General features: G+C 32.3%; 2 protein-coding genes across 2 annotated transcripts; one reads left to right on the top strand and one right to left on the bottom strand.

Annotated features, from left to right (window-relative positions):
• Positions 1-1,059: 1,059 nt before the first annotated feature.
• On the top strand, positions 1,060-4,827 carry MDAR1 (monodehydroascorbate reductase 1). Its single transcript, XM_059607572.2, has 10 exons — positions 1,060-1,216; positions 1,722-1,793; positions 2,405-2,456; positions 2,582-2,662; positions 2,866-2,984; positions 3,074-3,293; positions 3,423-3,541; positions 3,630-3,755; positions 3,899-4,039; positions 4,359-4,827. Exons 1-10 carry the CDS (start codon positions 1,166-1,168, stop codon positions 4,680-4,682), a joined length of 1,305 nt encoding a protein of 434 aa, XP_059463555.1. The 5' UTR covers positions 1,060-1,165; the 3' UTR covers positions 4,683-4,827.
• A 986-nt stretch (positions 4,828-5,813) lies between these two features.
• On the bottom strand, positions 5,814-6,702 carry LOC132162136 (large ribosomal subunit protein P2-like). The gene is made up of 3 exons (XM_059572395.2): positions 6,615-6,702; positions 6,054-6,286; positions 5,814-5,840 (listed from the first exon to the last, which is right to left on the bottom strand). The coding sequence occupies exons 1-3, from the start codon at positions 6,700-6,702 to the stop codon at positions 5,814-5,816; spliced, it is 348 nt and encodes a 115-aa protein (XP_059428378.1).
• Positions 6,703-18,668: the final 11,966 nt, after the last annotated feature.

Consider the following 18,668-nt stretch of genomic DNA (forward strand, 5'->3'; position numbering starts at 1 on the left):
GTTTCGAGTGACCCAAGGACTAAATTTCCGAGAAAAAAAAACCTATGGAGTTTTTAATAAAGACGCGTTTACCTAAGGATTTTAAATATAATTTCCCAAAATATTATATAGATATAAGTTAACTTCTTTGTACTAATTGAGACTTAAATATATAAATAATTATAAAATGTTTTGATAATTAATAGTAATTTTTGTTAGTACTTATTAAAAATTGTGACAAAATGGGACGGTCAAATTATAATATTTTTGGAGTACTTAGTCCTTACAATTTTTCATGTCAAATGGTGTTTTTAAACAAAATTGTAAGGGAAATGCTAAGTGTTCTTCTAATATTTTTTTGGTGTCTTCTAAACTATGAGGTAACTTTTAAAATCACCAATAAATTAAAAGTTAATAATAATAATCTCAAATTCAACGATAATTTTAAAAGCCACATCACAGTTAAAAAAACACTAAAAGAACATATAGCATTTTCAAAATTGTAAATAGTGCTTCATCTGAAAACACGTTTAAAAAACATGAACTTTAAAAACGTGAAATGCAATGGGCAAGAGTCGCATTTTAGAAATACACAACTTTAAAGGTATTTTAAGACATTATTTTTCAAATTGCAAGTTTTACCAAAAGTTAAATTGCGTTTTAAAACTATTATTTTTTTTAAAAAATTGAACATTTTAAAATCGTTAAATCAAATGAACAATATACTATAAAAATTACACGAAGATTATAAATATAGTAAAAAGTTTATTATTTTTTAGGTCAATAATAGTTTCTTCTGTTTTTTTGTTGGTTCAGGTTAATAATAGTTTTTTTTTTCTTTTTGTAACAGGTTAATAATAGTTGACTATACATAATTATCTAGCTCTATTTACAGTAAACCGTACCATAGTGTGGAAGCCCCATCCAGTCTAGTTCTAGAAAATTGGCTGTCGTGGCGGATGCACAGTCAACAAACGTAAACGGTCAACGGATCGCCACGGGGATAGATTCCGTTTATACGCAGCATCCAGCCAATGAAAACCTAGTCGTCCCATTAATATCTGACAAATCACACGGCTCACACCACATCAGATTGTCTCTCTCCTCTCTCTATCTTCACCAACGACCGCACTTAAAAGTCACAGAGCACACAGCGAAGGCCAAAAGCTTTCCAACAATCGAAACAATGGCAGAGAAGAGCTTCAAGTACGTGATCGTCGGTGGCGGTGTCGCAGCTGTGAGTTTCTCGATCATCGGCTCTCGTACTTTTACCTCGTCAATTTCATTTTCACGATTAGATAGATTTTCTTGTCGTTTTATCCGTTTTCCAGTGCTAATTCCTAAGTTTTATTTGAATATTGGACCGCTGATGATATTTTGGTTTGTGTTCTTGAGCCTGTGGTTTTGGATTTTGAATAATTGAGCTGAACCCTGTAATTTGGTTCTCGCTGGCTCTATACTTTACACAGATCTAAATGTCATTTTTTCCTCCGATTTTAATTGTTTTCTTTGCGTTTTCAGTCAACGATATGCTTTATATGTTGTTGTTTTTAGCTGAGAAATATTTGGATTAATTAAATTTAAGCTTGTTTTGGCCGAAATTGAACTGAAGTATAAGACCTTGGATCTCCATTCTCTTTTGGTAATCTAAGAAGTGGAAAATTAGACTCAAATTAGATATGTTTATCTGTAATAATTAATTTTTATGCTGAATTTGACGTTGTTGACAAATGACATAATAGGGATATGCAGCTAGGGAGTTTGCCAAACAGGGCCTTAAACCAGGCGAGCTGGCGATCATTTCCAAGGAGGCGGTACACTTTCTTTTACCTTTGTATACTCAATTATCTGGTTAATGTTAAATTCGGTTTGTGAACGCTTTGATTGTGTGGAAATGTTATGCTACTGAGAAGGTTCAGGTAGTTAGTGTTGTTACTGTGGCGTATATTTTGTGCAATTCATGGGCAGAACAGAAAAAAAAATTATTATAAATGCTCATGTGATGTGTATTTAGGAATAACAAGTGTTAATTTGAGCTCAAAATGCATTTTCTTGGTGCCTAGGCTCAAATCTTAAAGCTACATTAGACTTTGACTGAAGTGAAGCTTATTTGTATCGATAGGGAAAATGTAGGTAGTTGCATAGTTTGAACATATTTTAAATTATAGATATAGAAATAATGTGATCGAATATAACTTCAAGATGATATATACTCGTGCCCCCGATGAGATTTAAGTACATGAATTCAATTTTAACCACTTAAATATTCGAAATTTGAAGGCACTGGCAAAACAACTTTCAATTTTATGCTACTTGCTTAATTTTTGAAACTGTTTTACTACTACAGCAGTCGGTGTGGTTTTATTACCTCTTGCAGTAAAATTTTATGGGACTTCTGCTGATTTCTTCTTTCTTATACTTCCAGGTGGCTCCTTATGAACGTCCAGCACTAAGCAAGGCTTACCTTTTCCCCGAGTGTAAGGAGCATTGTTCATAACTTTACTTGTTCAAATTAAGTTAAATCTAAGATATAGTGTTGCACATCTGGCCTTTTACTTACATTGAAGATCACGTTGGTTTCATTCCATGTTCTATTTTCCAGCTCCTGCTAGACTCCCAGGGTTCCATGTCTGTGTCGGAAGTGGAGGAGAGAGATTGCTACCTGAGTGGTACAAAGAGAAAGGTTATGCCACACCCATTACATGCAAATACTGATTTAGTATTGTACGAGTGGTTTCCTGAAACTATAGTGCCTGCCAATAATGTGATGAGATTGAGCAAGCAGTCATTACTGAATTCAGTGTTTTGGTGGCTTCCAATTTGTATATGCCAATGGAGAATGCCCTGGACAACATTTTCTCATGAAAACTCAACTGATGGTTGCAGGAATAGAGTTGATCCTAAGGACAGAAATAGTAAAAGCAGATCTTGCTGCCAAAATTCTAATAAGCGCTGCTGGAGAAACTTTCAAGTATCAGATTTTGATTATTGCAACTGGTTCAAGTGTAAGTGCTGTTAAGTTTTCCAGGAAGCGACTTCTGCTTGCCTTCTCTTACCTTGTTCACACAGTGTAATGATTTTTACTTTTTCACAGGTTATCAGGTTGACAGACTTTGGTGTGCAAGGAGCAGATGCCAAAAACATCTTCTACTTGAGAGAAATTGATGATGCTGATAAACTTATAGAAGCTTTCAAAGCAAAGAAGAACGGGAAGGCTGTGATTGTTGGAGGAGGATACATTGGTCTTGAGCTTGGCGCAGTTTTGCAAATGAACAATTTTGATGTCAGCATGGTCTACCCTGAGCCATGGTGCAGTAAGTGGAGGCTAATTTTAGCCGTTATTTTGTATAATTGATTCAAATATTTTTGAAATTGGATGACCTACTCTTTGTTGGATTCTTTTGTAGATCCTTCTTTTCTAACTCGGGCCGTGTTTTTTGCAGTGCCTCGGCTTTTCACTTCTGAAATAGCTGCTTTCTATGAGGGTTACTATAAAAATAAAGGAATCAAAATTATTAAGGGAACAGTTGCCGTTGGATTTACTTCTGATTCAAATGGAGAGGTAAGTATTCAATCATTTAGTATTTAAATGTTGATTGTGTGATCTATGAGCTAAAAGCTTTATTGGCAACATTTTGCTCATCATTCAGGTAAAGGAAGTGAAACTTAAGGATGGCAGGGTGCTTGAAGCTGACATTGTTGTTGTTGGTGTTGGGGGAAGGCCCCTTACAACATTATTCAAAGGTCAGGTTGAAGAGGAGAAAGGCGGCATTAAGGTTAGTGTGACTTCTGAGAGGCTATGCTTTTGTTAGACTGGAACTCATGATTGGAATTTCTGTCTTATCATAACGATTGTTATTAGGCTGGAGTCAGATGGCAATTTCGAATTTTAGCTTATGCACAACTTGTTTGATTGCAGACTGATGCGTCCTTTAAAACAAGTGTTACTGGCGTATATGCTGTTGGCGATGTGGCTACTTTCCCTTTGAAATTGTACAATGAATTGAGAAGAGTTGAGCATGTTGACCATGCACGCAAATCTGCTGAGCAGGCTGTGAAGGTGCGTACCTTCCCAAAACTGTCGTTTTCACAAATTATGAGCCCCGTATTGGTATATAGCGTGCGGATCATTGATTTGGAGTTCTTGCATAGTAGGACCGTGCAGTATCAGCATTCTAGGATTCCATTTGCTAGTACCATGACCAAAATGAACTATTGGATGTCTAATTGTTCGGGCAATAATGATGGTATCTTGTACCTGAACCGACGGTGGCACGCTTAGAGGACCAAAAACAATGCACATAGCTATATAAAACATGTAATAAAAACATTTATCGTGGGTGGATCTCATAACTATATATCTGTCTTGTTTTTTGCAGGCCGTTAAGGCAAGTGAGGAGGGGAAGACTGTAGAGGAGTATGACTACCTTCCATTCTTCTATTCTCGCTCATTTGATCTGTCATGGCAATTCTATGGCGACAATGTTGGTGACACTGTGCTATTTGGAGACAACAATCCAGCATCACCAAAGCCCAAGTTTGGAACGTACTGGATCAAAGATGGGAAGGTCATTGGAGCTTTCCTAGAGGGTGGGACTCCAGAGGAAAACAAGGCTATAGCCAAAGTTGCAAAGGTTCAACCTCCTGTTGAGAATCCTGATCTGCTCACAAAAGAGGGTCTTTCCTTTGCTGCTAAGATTTAATTACTTTCCTTAATTAGCAGGGGGAAACCTGGACAGGATGCTAGTTTTACATATAACTGTTGCCGCTGGTTTTCACTGGGTTTTGTTAATTACTTCTTGTTTGATTGCATAAATAATGGAAATATGGTTTGCAGTTATTCCTTAAGTTGTATTGCTCTCAAGGATTTGGTACTTTCACCATCAATAGTGTCAATTAAGGAAAAAATATAAAAAAGCCTCAAACTACTAACCGTTTGCAATATAACACATCAATGTTCAAAAGGTACTAAATTAGCTTTCCAGACTAACAAGCCACTTATTTTTTATATTCCTATGATACCTTTATTCTTTTAACAAATAAAATAATACAACAATTGTAAAAAAAAATTTAAAAAATTCAATAAAGCCAATAGGTGAATAAAAACAAAAAAAAAAGAAGAAGTTTTTTTGGAATAAATAATAAATAATTAGTCACAAATTATAAATTACAAATTGCTTCATGTCATGTAAGGTTCTTGAGATATTCCAAAGAAAAAACCTACTAAAGTAGCCCATCAAACTACCAAATTGATTTTATTTTAATATGACATGAAGCAATTTGTAATTTAGGCCAATTAAAGTGACTGATTATTTATTTATTTCAAAAAACTTTTTTTTTTTTGTATTTATTCGTCCATTGGTTTTTATTTATTTATTTTTTAAAAAAATTGTTTGGTTTTTTTCATAATTATTTTATAATTAAAAGAATAGGTGTATTATAGGAATATAAAAAAATAAGTGGCATTTTTGATACATTTTAATAGTTTGAGGGTTACTTTAAAACCTTTTAAACATTGGGGGCTATATTGCAAACTTTTTAATATTTTTCCCTTATATCTATGATTTTAGATGAAAATCCCATCAAAATAGCATACAGAACAACAGAAGAATAGATGAAAATCTAAGAGGGAGCTCGAATAAAATAATAAACCAAATTCAAATCCCAACGTCATCGTATAAGCTGCATGCAACTCAGCAGATGTCTTGTCTACCTAATATAATCTAGAAACTACTACATATATAGCTCTGCAGGACAAAACTTCAACATCCAATTGAAAGCTCCAAATTGAAAAGGAAAGTCTTCATACTGATCAGAGACGCATGACCAACCCCCTAATCAAAGATACTGAACAGCATATCCTGCAACAAGTTCAAGTAAAAGAAAAGGGAATCAGATAAATTTCCAACATTTAACATAATTTATGTGAAGCTTTTTGTTAATTACATGCAAAATCTAACCCGTCTAACCTAACTAAGTTTACTTTTACTATATTATCCAAGGTGGCAATTCATAAATGAGAAGTGCAAAATTAGAGTACTATTCCCAAGAAAATTATGTCAAGAAAGGCTTACTTCTTCTTCTCCTTCTTCTTCCTCCTCCTCCTCCACCTTTTCCTCTTTGTTTGGCTCAGCAGCAGCAGCACCAACATCAGCGGTGGTTGCAGGGACGGTTACTGCGGCACTACAAGCAGAAGACACTGAGACTAACTTCTCCCGCCCTGCAGCAATAAGTTCTGCCATGTCTTTGCCCTCAACTTGCGAAATAAAATACTCAATCCTATGATCATTATCAGCTTCAGCTCCAACTGAAAGCCAAGAAACAGTCAAAAGCTAAACTCAAATCATATGCTCTTGTAGGTAATGATAAGAGAGGATTTGTATTGAATGGGTAATTACAAACGATGAAGCTCTCAAAAGGTAGAGCAAAGTGTCAGCCAAACAATGCCTTTTAGACAATTCATCCTAATCTATATATCAACATATGCAAATATATTGTTATAAACTTAATCACATGATTCACGTACATCGACCAATTGTCAAACTACAAGATTCAAACTATTATATATGTATATACTAGTTTGAACCATAAACAAGAACAAGGAAAGAAAGCGTAGAGAGAAGAAAAAAAGGTACCGGAGGCAAGAATGTTCCTGATATCTTCAGCGGAGGGGCTTGTGTTCCCTCCCAAAACAGCCAGCAAATACGCAGCGATCACCTTCATCTTTCTTGAAAAAAAGAAAGACGGACAGAAAGACAGAATCTATAATATGAGAGTTTGAAAGAGTATGAGAAGATATCTTTTGTATTTGTGTAGGACCTATTTATATGCTGAAGAGTTAAGGTAGACTTAAACTAGATCTTCTTATTTGAATTGATTTGGGAGTCCTAGAGAAATTAGACTTCTTGACTTATATTATTCTAATAGAACCACACTTTGAGTGTATCTCCTGCTATTTAATTAATAGCTTTATAGGTCTGTCATTGGCCCTAAGGCCCAAAATCTAATGGGCTTGTAGTGTAATTTTATTTCTAACAGTTTATAACCTCAGTTTATATTGGGACTTGGTCACTTGTCTTAGAGTTCAGTCGCAGTTGAATTCTATCACTTAATTACAGTTTGAGATTAATTTATGTATTGTAAACCTCACCAAAGAAATAAGAACAAAATGTAGTTCTTTAGACTTTATCGAATTACATAATTCTGTGTCAATTTTATTTATTCTGCTTTATAATTAATTGCTCATTGCATTATTTTTTCCTTCAACTTAGAGAACAAGCAATGTGTTTGGGTCGGAATTCGGATCTTGAAAATCTAAAGTTGAGACTTGAGAAGGCCTAGACTATCAAAGCGCTCTCATGTAAAGTTTCATGTTCTCTCCGTTATGTCCGCATTTAATTACATAATTTCCGTCCTCTAAACTAGATTGTAACCTAAAGGTCAGCTTTTAACTTAAAAAGACAAGGTTTGAAATTTTATTATTGTTAATTATTTTTTTGAATTAATTTGAATATAACCTAAAAACTATTACACCTCCGCAGGACAAATAAAGTTCAATATCCGGATAGAAACTCCAAATTTGAGGAGAAAAAGCTCCACCCAGAGAGACCAATGAACCAATTCCTTAATCAAAGAGTCTGAACTACATCTCTGAGTGGCCCATGTTGCCTTGGTAATATTTGGGCCACTCGGTCATCTTGGATTGGTTGGGTGTGGCCCTGTGGTTGTTGGGCTCGACAATCCCTTAGTTGATGGGCCTTTGGAGCCCTTGGTAATTGGGCATACCAGATAATGGGTTTGAAAGAATTTTAAAGTGACAAATGACATCCAATTGAATTTGGTTGGGACAAGATAGTGGTTAATTGAAAATGGAGCTTATAGTATGTCACCCTTAAAAACTTTGTTGATAAAATTTGGCTTAAAAAGTTAGGGATTTCAACTAATTTTGGGAAAAAAAAACAAAAAAGAAGCTTATTACCTTTTAGATTTGGGGAAAAGATAATTTTAGCTATAGTTTGGAAAACAAGAAAAATAAGAATATGAAGAAGTTGGGAGAAATTTCTTTCAAATTTGGTTGAAGAAAATTCTTCTAATTCAGTTTATTAAACTGACATTTATCCTTAAAGTATATAGGTAAAAGAAATTTTGTCTAACCAAATTTAAAAAAAAATATTGTCCAATTTAAGATGACCATAATTTCGCTGGTATCAGCAAAGGCCCATAATCTGCACTGTGCCTTAACAATATGATGGGGGTCCAACAAGCCCAATATCGTTTGAAAGTTCAACTCAAATTTGGATTTTAATTTTTTTTTAAAAAAAAAGAAGATATAGTTATGAATGTTTTGAGTGCTAAGAGTTTATACTGAATTGGATTTTGTGAAAATAAATAAATAAAAGAACGATAAAACTTCGAATTCTTTCATATAACCGAATCTTAAATTTACATAAAAATTTGTTCAAAAAAAAAAATTGAACAAATCAACCCTCTTCATCATGGATTTTTGGGTTGGGGGGGGGGGGGGGGGGGACATTTTTCATTCCATAATTTGTCTTCATTAGGATTTAGGGTAATGACATGGGGCATGCCACCATGACATGTTTGATTGATGGTATGGTCTTTGAGGCATCTTTATCTGACGGAAATTGGAAAAAGTATACCCCACAGGATGGAAACAAAAACAGGCTGTTCAATTAGCTTTGGGCTATGGTTTTGGGCCACCTTCTTCCTGTTGTTTTTTGTCCTCTCTTAGAGCTAAGATCAAAGAATAAACATGCGATGACAAAGTTTTATATGTAATAGTAGTGAGTGGTTGGTGTAATATTATTGAGTCTTTTAAAACTTATAAACAATGTGATATATATATATATATATATATATATATACAATTAAATGAATCTTCTTTTATTTCAAGTAAAATGGTAGAGATTACAAACTATAAGAACATACAACAATATGCAAAAATTCAGAATACTCTTCCGTTCAAAATTTCTAAGTAAATATTTGGAGAAGCGTTTCTTCAAAAATATGTACAGCCGTATTTACTTCTGTTCTTGCGTGCTCCACCTTCCAAGTTTAGACTATGCAAGACAATCTTTACATCCTCAATTAAATTATCATTCATTTGTCACAGTTGGTCATTAATTTAATAAGCGTGAACTATCTCCCGAGCATTGCATTTTAAAATGACTTTCTCTCTCCTAGCTAAGTCCAATTAATTTTCACATGCTATTCTGTCACGACATTTATGCACTAATAGTACTTCTGTAAAATTGAAAATGACTTTTTTTCAAATAATAATAATAATTATGGGTCTTGGACAAAAAAGAAAAGGGTTGTTTTTGGGGTAAGTAGATTATATCCAATTGATAGGTAGGTGAGTATAAAAAATGGAAAAAAAGAAGAAGTAAGCAATAAAATATTAGGAGGTAGATAGGGTTGGTTCATCAATTTCCCAATAAATTATGGCAAGTACGGTTAGGCATGAGTCATGAATGGTTCTGATTCTTCTGAAATATCGACTTTTGAACCTTAAAGATCACATGGGGCTGGAACGTTCAAATTTCTTTTACCTTAATTTCCTTCCTTTTCTATGCAAAAAAATAATAATAATTCCTTCCATTTTTTGTCAGGCAAAAAATTTTAAAAAGGTCCATTTCCCTGTGAAGTTATGGCCGTCCTTTAAAGTAGAGACGAAGACAAGACCCATGGAAGAGAAGAAAATGTAACACAGTATGCATGGGCAAAAGTAGTCCATCATGATTGATGAGTTCTCTCTTAGGACTGTTTTTTTGTTGCATATGTTTTAATTGTGGATATGGAATGTTGGTGGGTTAATGTTTGATGATATATATGTTATCTTGATTCAATCCCTTTTTTTTTTTTTTTTTTTTTTTTAGTGTTATAAAATAATATTAATAATGCAGTTGATCGTATGGTCGGATTTAGTCGACGATTGCATGCAAGGAGTAAAACAATCGAAGATTTGCAGGCGGGAGAAGTCTTACGATTGTTTAGTTTATGTGATGATACGTGAAATGGGCGCATGTCCTCTCCTTGTTTGTGGCGTCAACGATGAAGCAAGGTCGTTGGCTATATGTTGATTGCTAGTAGGGTATGACTCCGTCAAATCATGCCGCTGAATTATGACCATGACTAATTATGAAGCTGAATTACAGTTTTCTAATAAGTTATGGTCATATTTTGATGTTGTACCGTATTTTCTACTCTCTGACAATTATAATGAAATCAAAACAATTGTTGTGATGGTACACAAGCGTTTGTGGTCCGATCAGAACTTGTGATATGGGCTCAACCAACCCGACCAGATCGTGATTTGGATGGAAGTTGACATTAGGATGTACTTATTAAAGTATTGCTCCGTGGAAATTGCTTGGTTCTTTAACAATTGACGTTGGGGAAGAACAGACATAGTTATAGCATTAGCACCCAATATTGACCGTCAATGACACGAGGACAAGGAACTAATGTCTGGACTATAGCTAGATTCCATTATGATTCAAAATTCAAGTATTCAACATGGAAAGACTTGCAGGCAGGAGAAGTCTTCGATTTTTTAGTTTATGTGATGATACGTGAAATGGGCGCATGTCTTCTCCTTGTCTGTGCCGTCGATGATGGAGCAAGGTCGTTCGCTATATATTGATTGCTAGTAGCGTATGACTCCGTCTAATCATGTAACTGAATTATGACCATGACTAATTATGAAGCTGAATTACGGTTTTTCTAATAAGTTACGGTCATATTTTGATGTTGTACCGTATTTCTTACTCTCTGGCAATTATAATGAAATCAAAACAATTGTTGTGTTGGTATGCAAGTGTTTGTAGTCCGATCGGACCTTGTGATTTGGGCTCAATCAACCCGACCAGATCGTGATTTGGATGGAAGTTGACATTAAATATTGCTCCGTGGAAATTGCTTGGTTCTTTAACAATGGAAGTTGGGGAAGAAAAGACAAAGTAATAGCATTAGCACCCAATATTGACCGTCAATGACACGAGGACGAGGAACTAATGTCGGGAGTATAGCTAGATTCCATTATAGTTGGGATATTCATTTTCTCATCCTAATTATAAAATTCTTTTGGAATATTGGATTTTTAAAATTAGAAATTTAATACAATACTAGGTGTTGCGACAGCATGGGCCAATCTTGAGATGGGACACTTTCTTTAAACAAAATTCTATAATAATATTTTTCTCTAATTTAATTATTGATATTGTTATTGGCATTTTAATGGGTTTTGTTTTTTCCTCGCATGACTTTCATCTTGTTAAATCATAATTATCATATGCATTTTTTTATAAATTAGAATAATTCCAATCAATTGTTAATTTTTTGTTAATAATAATAATTAATTGACTTTAACGTATCAATAAAATAAAAGTGTAATTTCTAACCTTATTCAAATTAAAAAAAAAATATTCACACGTGGAACGGTGAAAGTGAACCACTTGGTCAAGACAATAATTTAACAAAGAACAAGTAAGAAGGTTTGACTAGTAGGCGTGCCTTAAGAGTCATACGGTCTTAGATAAACATGGAAAGGCTTGAATGCATTGAGTAAGTCACATTGCTTTGCTGACTTACCATGGGTCAACTTTGAGATTCTTTTTGTGTCTTAAAAAATTATTATTCGGTCAAAATTAATATGATTAATCACAAGTTCAATGGTAATTTTAGAAGCAACATTATTTTTTAAGCAATATAAGATGAATTTTTAGTGTTACTCCAACTTTGAAGGGCAAACGTGACCGTAAGGATGCAGCTATGAGACGTGACAACATCTTTATCATATAGTAATAAAATAATTCATTTGAAATGGAGATGATTTCATTCTCCAAAATAAATTGGTCTTGATAACATTTTTTATCAATCTTGATATATAATCCTTTGACGAAGATCTTCTCAATTTCAAGTGATCGATAATTTATTTTCATCTAAAATGTTAAAGATCGTGACAATATATACACCAAGTGACGTTATATAGACTATTTGATCTATAAAATATAATCTATTTAATGAAATAGATCTTCTCAATTATGAAATATAATCTATTTATACTCCATGATCTTATCGTTAATTGACTTAAAAGCCTAGAGAATGCTGTAAAAGAAAAGCACACAAAAACAAAAAGTAATGACTAGGACTGCCACCATAGCGCCATTGAAATACGACCACACGTGACACGACCATAGCTTTTGCCACTGATTAAAGAAAAGGTATTGTGCAAGATAATTGTCTGCATTAGACAACCACATATTCTCCCAACATTAATCAATTTATAACTTCCTTGAAAACCATAATCCAACCTATTATTCAAGGTGATAAAGAATAGAGAAACGACAACATAAACACCCGACGAATTTCCTTTTTTCTTTTTCTTTTTTTAATTGCATAAGAAAAAAAAGGTTACAAGGAAGTAATTTCATTGGTTTGGAATCAGTGGCCCCAAGCATTATTGATGTAGGGACACTCAGTATATATACCGTTATTGATATTAGCAGGAGTATGATTGAGAAGATACTCAATTGCTAAAAGACAAATACTAGAAATATTTTTGATTTTTGGTATCAAAATCTTTGTTTGTTAATGCTTTTAAGAATTTTTTTTTTTTTAAAAAAATAATATTACGATGTAATTTAAAGATAAAAATGATTTTAAATATTTTATGTTTTGAATTGTTTTGTTAATATTTTTATTTTGAAAATAAATAAAAAAAATGGTTATCAGATGTAATACTTATATTTTCGTATAATTCTAAGGAAAAGTAAATTATATTTCATTGGAGGACCAAAACTCATATAATTGATTAACTTCTTTTGTTTAACCGTGCATGGGATGCCCTTTCCTGTGTATTTTTGTTTTAAAAATAGAAAACTAAAGTAAGAACATATATAGGAAAACAGAAAACAAATGTTATTAAACAAAGCGAAGCTTGTTTTTCTTCCTATTTATTTTCTTTCTCACTTTTATTTTTTGTTTTTAAAACAAAAATAAAACTATCGTCTCATTGACAATCTACTCCTCAAACTATCAATTACGACAATGTATTTCACCCCCCAAACTACCAAAACAATGATAATGTACCCCCAATGCTAATAAAATGATGAAATTACCCTTATAAAATTTTCAATAAGACAAAAATACCCTTACAAATTTGAAAAAAAAAATTAAATTTTAGTATTTTTATTTTTATTTTAGCAAGGGTAATTTCACCATTTTTTAAAAATCCGGGGTACATTGTCATTGTTTAGGTAGTTTTGGGGGGTAAATTGTCGCAATTGATAGTTTGAGGGGTAAATTGTCATTTGAGTGGTAGTTTGAGGGGTTAAATAGACTTTACCCAAAATATTAATAAATAACTCAAAATAAAAAAAATAAAAAATGCCTACAAAACTTTTAAATTTTTTATTTATTTATTTTATATATAAAAAAAAAAAACAAAAAGACCAACCTTCACTAACTAATGGACTCATGGTGTTTTTTCATGTTTTTTTTGATATGTCCGCACAAGAGAATGGGAGAGATTCGAATTAGTGACATTCGCTTCATTAGGTATAATCCCAACAGATTGAAGTACCTCTTAGAATTTGTGTTTTTTTTTGTTGAATGCGTCATCAATGTCGCCAAGTGTGATTGAATGATGTTGATGTATATCCACGTAGGAAAACCATAATTTGGAATGCGGATGTTTGTTTAATCCAAATGTTGCAGGTAGCATCTCCAAATTGGCTGGGAAAGGATTCGTACCCAACACGGAAAAACACCATTTCGGTGGGAAGCATGAAAGACTAAAATGTGTTCCAACTTTCGCTCCAAATTATGACTGTTTTACAAAATGGCTTTAAAATGTGATCTTCAATGCCAAACACCCCTTTGTAGATAAATTGCAAATAGAAGACACCTATTAGTTGAAAATGAAAGTATAAATTGGTCTAACATTAGTTAAAGATCGTTTGGCTATCTAGTTTTACAGGTTAAAAAATGTGTATATAAACAAAATCGGGAAATTAATGTATTTTGTTTCTGAGTACGTTTTCAGATTGTAGGTGAAAGTGTGTTTTTAAAAAAACACTATTTTTAAAGGTCGAGATCTTAAATGTTAAAACGTAATTTTACTAAACACTTAATTGTGTTTTTAAAAATCGTGTTATTCAAGGCCGGCCCAATTGCTAGGCGAGTTAGCCTAGAGCCCCGTTTCATAAGCCCCAAATTTTTTTTTTTCTAAGCCACCCCCCTCCCCCCCCCCCCCCCCCCCCCCCCAAAAAAAAAAAAATAGCATAAAAATTTAAGACCCTCAACATGCTTAAAAAAAATATTATTACTTGTTTATAATATTAAGACCCTCAACATGATTTCTTGAGGCCTTCAACGTGCTTTAATATATATATGTTATTTGTTTATAATAATGAGACCCTCAACATGCTTTAAAAAAATAAATAATTTTTTTTAATTTTTATAATATTGAGGCCTTCAGCATGCTTTCGCTGCACAACAACCACAACTCACAAGGCCTACAACATGCTTCTTTGGCTGTACAGTAAAAAATAGAACAATAAAACCACAACTTAGTTTTATTGTTCTATTTTTTTATATATATAAATCGTGTTTGTTTAATTTTTTAATATTTTTAATCAAATATTTCTGCCAAAAAATATGTATATGGATATGAAAAACTAAAAAAAAAGAAAAAAAAAAAAAGAAAGAAAGTAGAAAAGCTGATTGAATCTCAAAGATGAGCTCTAAATAAATTTGTTATTAGCAATAAACAAAATATAGAGGATAATTTATGTGAAAAACTTGTAAATGAACAAAAAATTCATCAAAAAAAGTTAGAAGATAATGAAAATACTATTGATATATCTATTGGTACAAATATTTGAATAGTATCTAACTCTATCCCTTTCCTCATTTGAATAGGAAAAAAAAAAACTCTATTGTTACAAATATTTATGACCCAGGCCAATAGAAAAATATTGATGCAAAATTAAGGGATTTATTAGTAGAAAAGGGGTCCAATAAAATAGTAATATAGATTTTCCTAAAGATGAGAATTCTAAGCATTTTTTTTAGTACATATTATATACGGAAATTATCAAATGGGGAGAAACATAATAGAAAATGACTAGTTTATTCAAACGATTTATGTAGAGTATTTTGGGGAGAATAATGATTTTTAAATAAAAATATAATAACAATAATATTAAAATAAATATTATTTAATTAATATTTAAATATTTTTAAAAATAAAGCTCCATTTAAAAGTTTCGCCTAAGGCCCTAAAAACCATTGGGCCGGCCCTGATGTTATTATTAACCACATTTTGAAATCGCTAAACCAAACAAACCCTTAGTTAGATGAGGATAACCTATTTCATGGTTTAGATTAAATTTCATAAATCTAATGGTGTATATATTGTCACATCATTAAAGAATAAAAAAATAAAAAAAAAGATGGATCCTCCAACTAAACTACAATAATATATAAATGTTATTTACAAAACACTATACAAACAATTTTATATCTTCTTATTTAATTTGTAAATTAAATCACAAATGTGGTGATTTTATCTTCAATAAATTATAAACATGATTTGAACAAAGTTAACAATAAATTAAGTTGGAGTAATGCTACATACTCATATCTTATCTCACTCCTATATCACTACACTAAGTGTCCATCAGCCATTGGATAAACCTCTATTAAAAAAAAAAAAAAAAAATCAATGGTAGATGGCACTACCACATTACCCTAATCTTATGAGAGTGTGATGAAAGATGAGTAGTTAAAATTACACAATTAAAAAGTAATGCTACGCATATAACTATTTTTTAACTTTTGACATTGTCAATGCTTGAACGGAGCAAAAAATTGTAAGCAATTAATTCATTTTAACAAACTTCAATCACATATTAATGGGTGTCAAATGTTGCAGAAAAATTATGGTTCTATTAGAGATATACTCTCAACAACACAACTCATGTATAAGAAGATAATTCAAAAATCAAAGACTCAAAATATATCTCGTGATCAAACGACAAATACATGTTAAGGTAAGGTGACAAATAAAGATTAAGAGATTTTATAGTTTCCAACATTTTTCTAAATTAAGTAGTTATTCACAAGCTTTGTGCAGAATGTAATATATATATTTTAATTACTCGTATAACTTCTATCTTAATTACTCGTATATCTTCATTGTAGATGCATCTATAAAAGGACAAGAAGAAAAACCAAATTTGCTCAAGGACAAAAGTTTATAGGTTGGTCTTTTCAAACTTCAAAATGCCAGCATGACCAAAGCACAAAGAGCCAAAATGATCACCGGTGAAGTGTTACATCCAACAGTAAAAAGACTTTGGATATTAAAAATTAAAAGACTTGATTACGAAGGATGTGGCCCATGTGAGATAAATTACATCGTACATTTTCTTAATTATTATTTTTCCTTTAAACAGATGATAGACTTTTTTAATTTTTAATTATTATATTTAGTGTCTCTAAATAAAATTTATTGACAATTTACAAATATAATAGATAAGTGTGTATCATTTATACAATCATCTTTACAATAAATAGGCAGAATTTGCTCATCATAGACCACATTACAATCATCTTTACTTAAACGAGTTTATTTTTTAACGCAATTCGAGGGCACATTAGTTTATTATTCTATTTTCTTTCTAGTTTCATCGTAAACTAATTTCTTGCATAATTAGTTCGTGGTCTCTTGCATCATTGCATGGAAAGACAGACGCACGGTGACTCTGAAAGTTTCCACGCGCTCGAGAGTGGACCAGGTCATGCATGCAGAATTCCAGGTCAGCATTTTTTGTAATAAAAAAAATCAAAGGTCAGCTTCCAGCCTTCAATTCCAATGCTTTTAGCAGCAGCAAGATGATCCTCCTCAACTTGAACACTCATGTTCCATTCCTTTTCCGCAGCTTCCTCACATTTTGTCTAATTTATTTTAGGCCACTAGTTTGGCCTTCGGATTGTCACGTAACCTTATACTTTGTTTGGAATTGTGTTCAAAAATAGATTTTTTGTGTTCAGAAATCAGAATGTCCAATTGAAATCAACCCCATATGATCTTTTTACATTTTGTCATATTTTTTTCTATATTATCTTATAAATTAGGGAAAAATATAAAAAAGCCCCTTAAACTACCAATTGTTTTCGATTTAGCCCCCAAATGTTTCAAAAGTGATAAAGTAGCCCCCCAAACTACCAAACTATTGTATTTTGACCACTCTGTTAGTCAAAACCGTCAGTTTGGACGGAAATTCAAAACAACGTCGTTTTGTTGAGGGGCTACTTTATCACTTTCTGAACATTATGGGGTTAAAATAAAAACGGTTGGTAGTTTGGGGGGCTTTTTTATATTTTTCCCTAAATTTTTTTTTTCATTAAAGGGCATTGTAGTAACTTACCCATAACAAAACGACGTCGTTTTACAATTTCCGTCCAAATTGACGGTTTTGACTAACGGAGTGGCCAAAATGTAATAGTTTGATAGTTTGGGGGGCTACTTTATCATTTTTGGAACATTAGAGGGCTAATTGAAAATGACTGGTAGTTTGGAGGGCTTTTTTATATTTTTCCCTATAAATTAACTATAAAATTTGTAGACTTATATAAATTTTACATAAATTAATAATAAGTCTTACAAATCTAATAGTTGATTTATTGAATTTATAAAAGAAATTGGACAAATTATTGAGAATAAACATTTCTCATTTTATTATAAATTTTCATTAAATATTAAGCTATGTATATCAGCTCATGATGAAGGTTGTAGACTAATGACGAGGCAATGGCAGGGTGAGAATATCGCACCCCTGACATCATCTTTGCCACCAGACTAGCCAATGGGGGCTAGTAATTAAATTATCTCAGATAGCCAATTCAATCCTGACAATCCACATCCAAAACTTTTATTTCCATCACTGATTATTTTTACGCATCAAATCACTACTAAATCAAGCCAAACTCTTTTCTTAAATCTTCAATTATTAATTTTGAATTTAGGATCTGTTTATTTTAAAGTAAAATGTTTTTTATTGAGCATTTGGATAATATGAAAAATTAGAGACGACGGGCAATGGCCGGCAACCTTCAATGGCAGCGAAAAACACGTGGCACCGGCTAGCGGTGAAAAGAAGATTTTAGCAAGCTCCAATAGCCGATTGCAACGTGTAGCGCCGAATTTTGGCGATTGACACAATTTCTTATGACCAATGGTGGATTAAAGTGGTAGGTGGCAATAAATTCTAACCAACTTTGATGGCAATGAAAAATGAATTAGGAGAGATTGCGTCCAAGAAGAATAGCCTCAAATTTTAAAAAAAAAAATGATTTGTAAATTTTTTTAAAATAAATTATTTTATAAAAATTAAATAAGATTTTTACTATAAATTGAAAATATTTACGATTTAATAGAAAAAAAAGGGACCGTAGAAATAAATATTTTCTGATATATCATATATCATTTAAATCTTTATCACGAGTATCATGTTCTAAACATTGATAAAAAAAAAAAAAAAAAAAAAATTCTCATTATATTAATTTAAAGTCAATTATTGGGACAGAGAATGAACAGTATGTCTTCTCAAAAAAAAAAAAAAAAAAAAGAATTAACAGTATGTGCTGGGGACTCAACT

The sequence above is a fragment of the Corylus avellana genome, chromosome 10 (assembly GCF_965113065.1).
Source record: "Corylus avellana chromosome 10, dhCorAvel1.hap1.2, whole genome shotgun sequence".
In the NCBI taxonomy this organism is placed as follows: Eukaryota; Viridiplantae; Streptophyta; class Magnoliopsida; order Fagales; family Betulaceae; genus Corylus; species Corylus avellana.

Bases quoted from the DNA above. Each gene is read 5' to 3' on its own strand.
- MDAR1 (XM_059607572.2), top strand. From the start codon at position 1,166: ATGGCAGAGAAGAGCTTCAAGTACGTGATCGTCGGTGGCGGTGTCGCA. The intron at 1,217-1,721 runs GTGAGTTTCTCG...ATGACATAATAG, and splicing joins TCGGTGGCGGTGTCGCAGCT to GGATATGCAGCTAGGGAGTT. The intron at 3,542-3,629 runs GTAAGTATTCAA...CTCATCATTCAG, and splicing joins CTTCTGATTCAAATGGAGAG to GTAAAGGAAGTGAAACTTAA.
- LOC132162136 (XM_059572395.2), bottom strand. From the start codon at position 6,702: ATGAAGGTGATCGCTGCGTATTTGCTGGCTGTTTTGGGAGGGAACACA. The intron at 6,287-6,614 runs GTACCTTTTTTT...CTTGGCTTTCAG, and splicing joins CAGGAACATTCTTGCCTCCG to TTGGAGCTGAAGCTGATAAT. The intron at 5,841-6,053 runs GTAAGCCTTTCT...AACTTGTTGCAG, and splicing joins AAGAAGAAGGAGAAGAAGAA to GATATGCTGTTCAGTATCTT.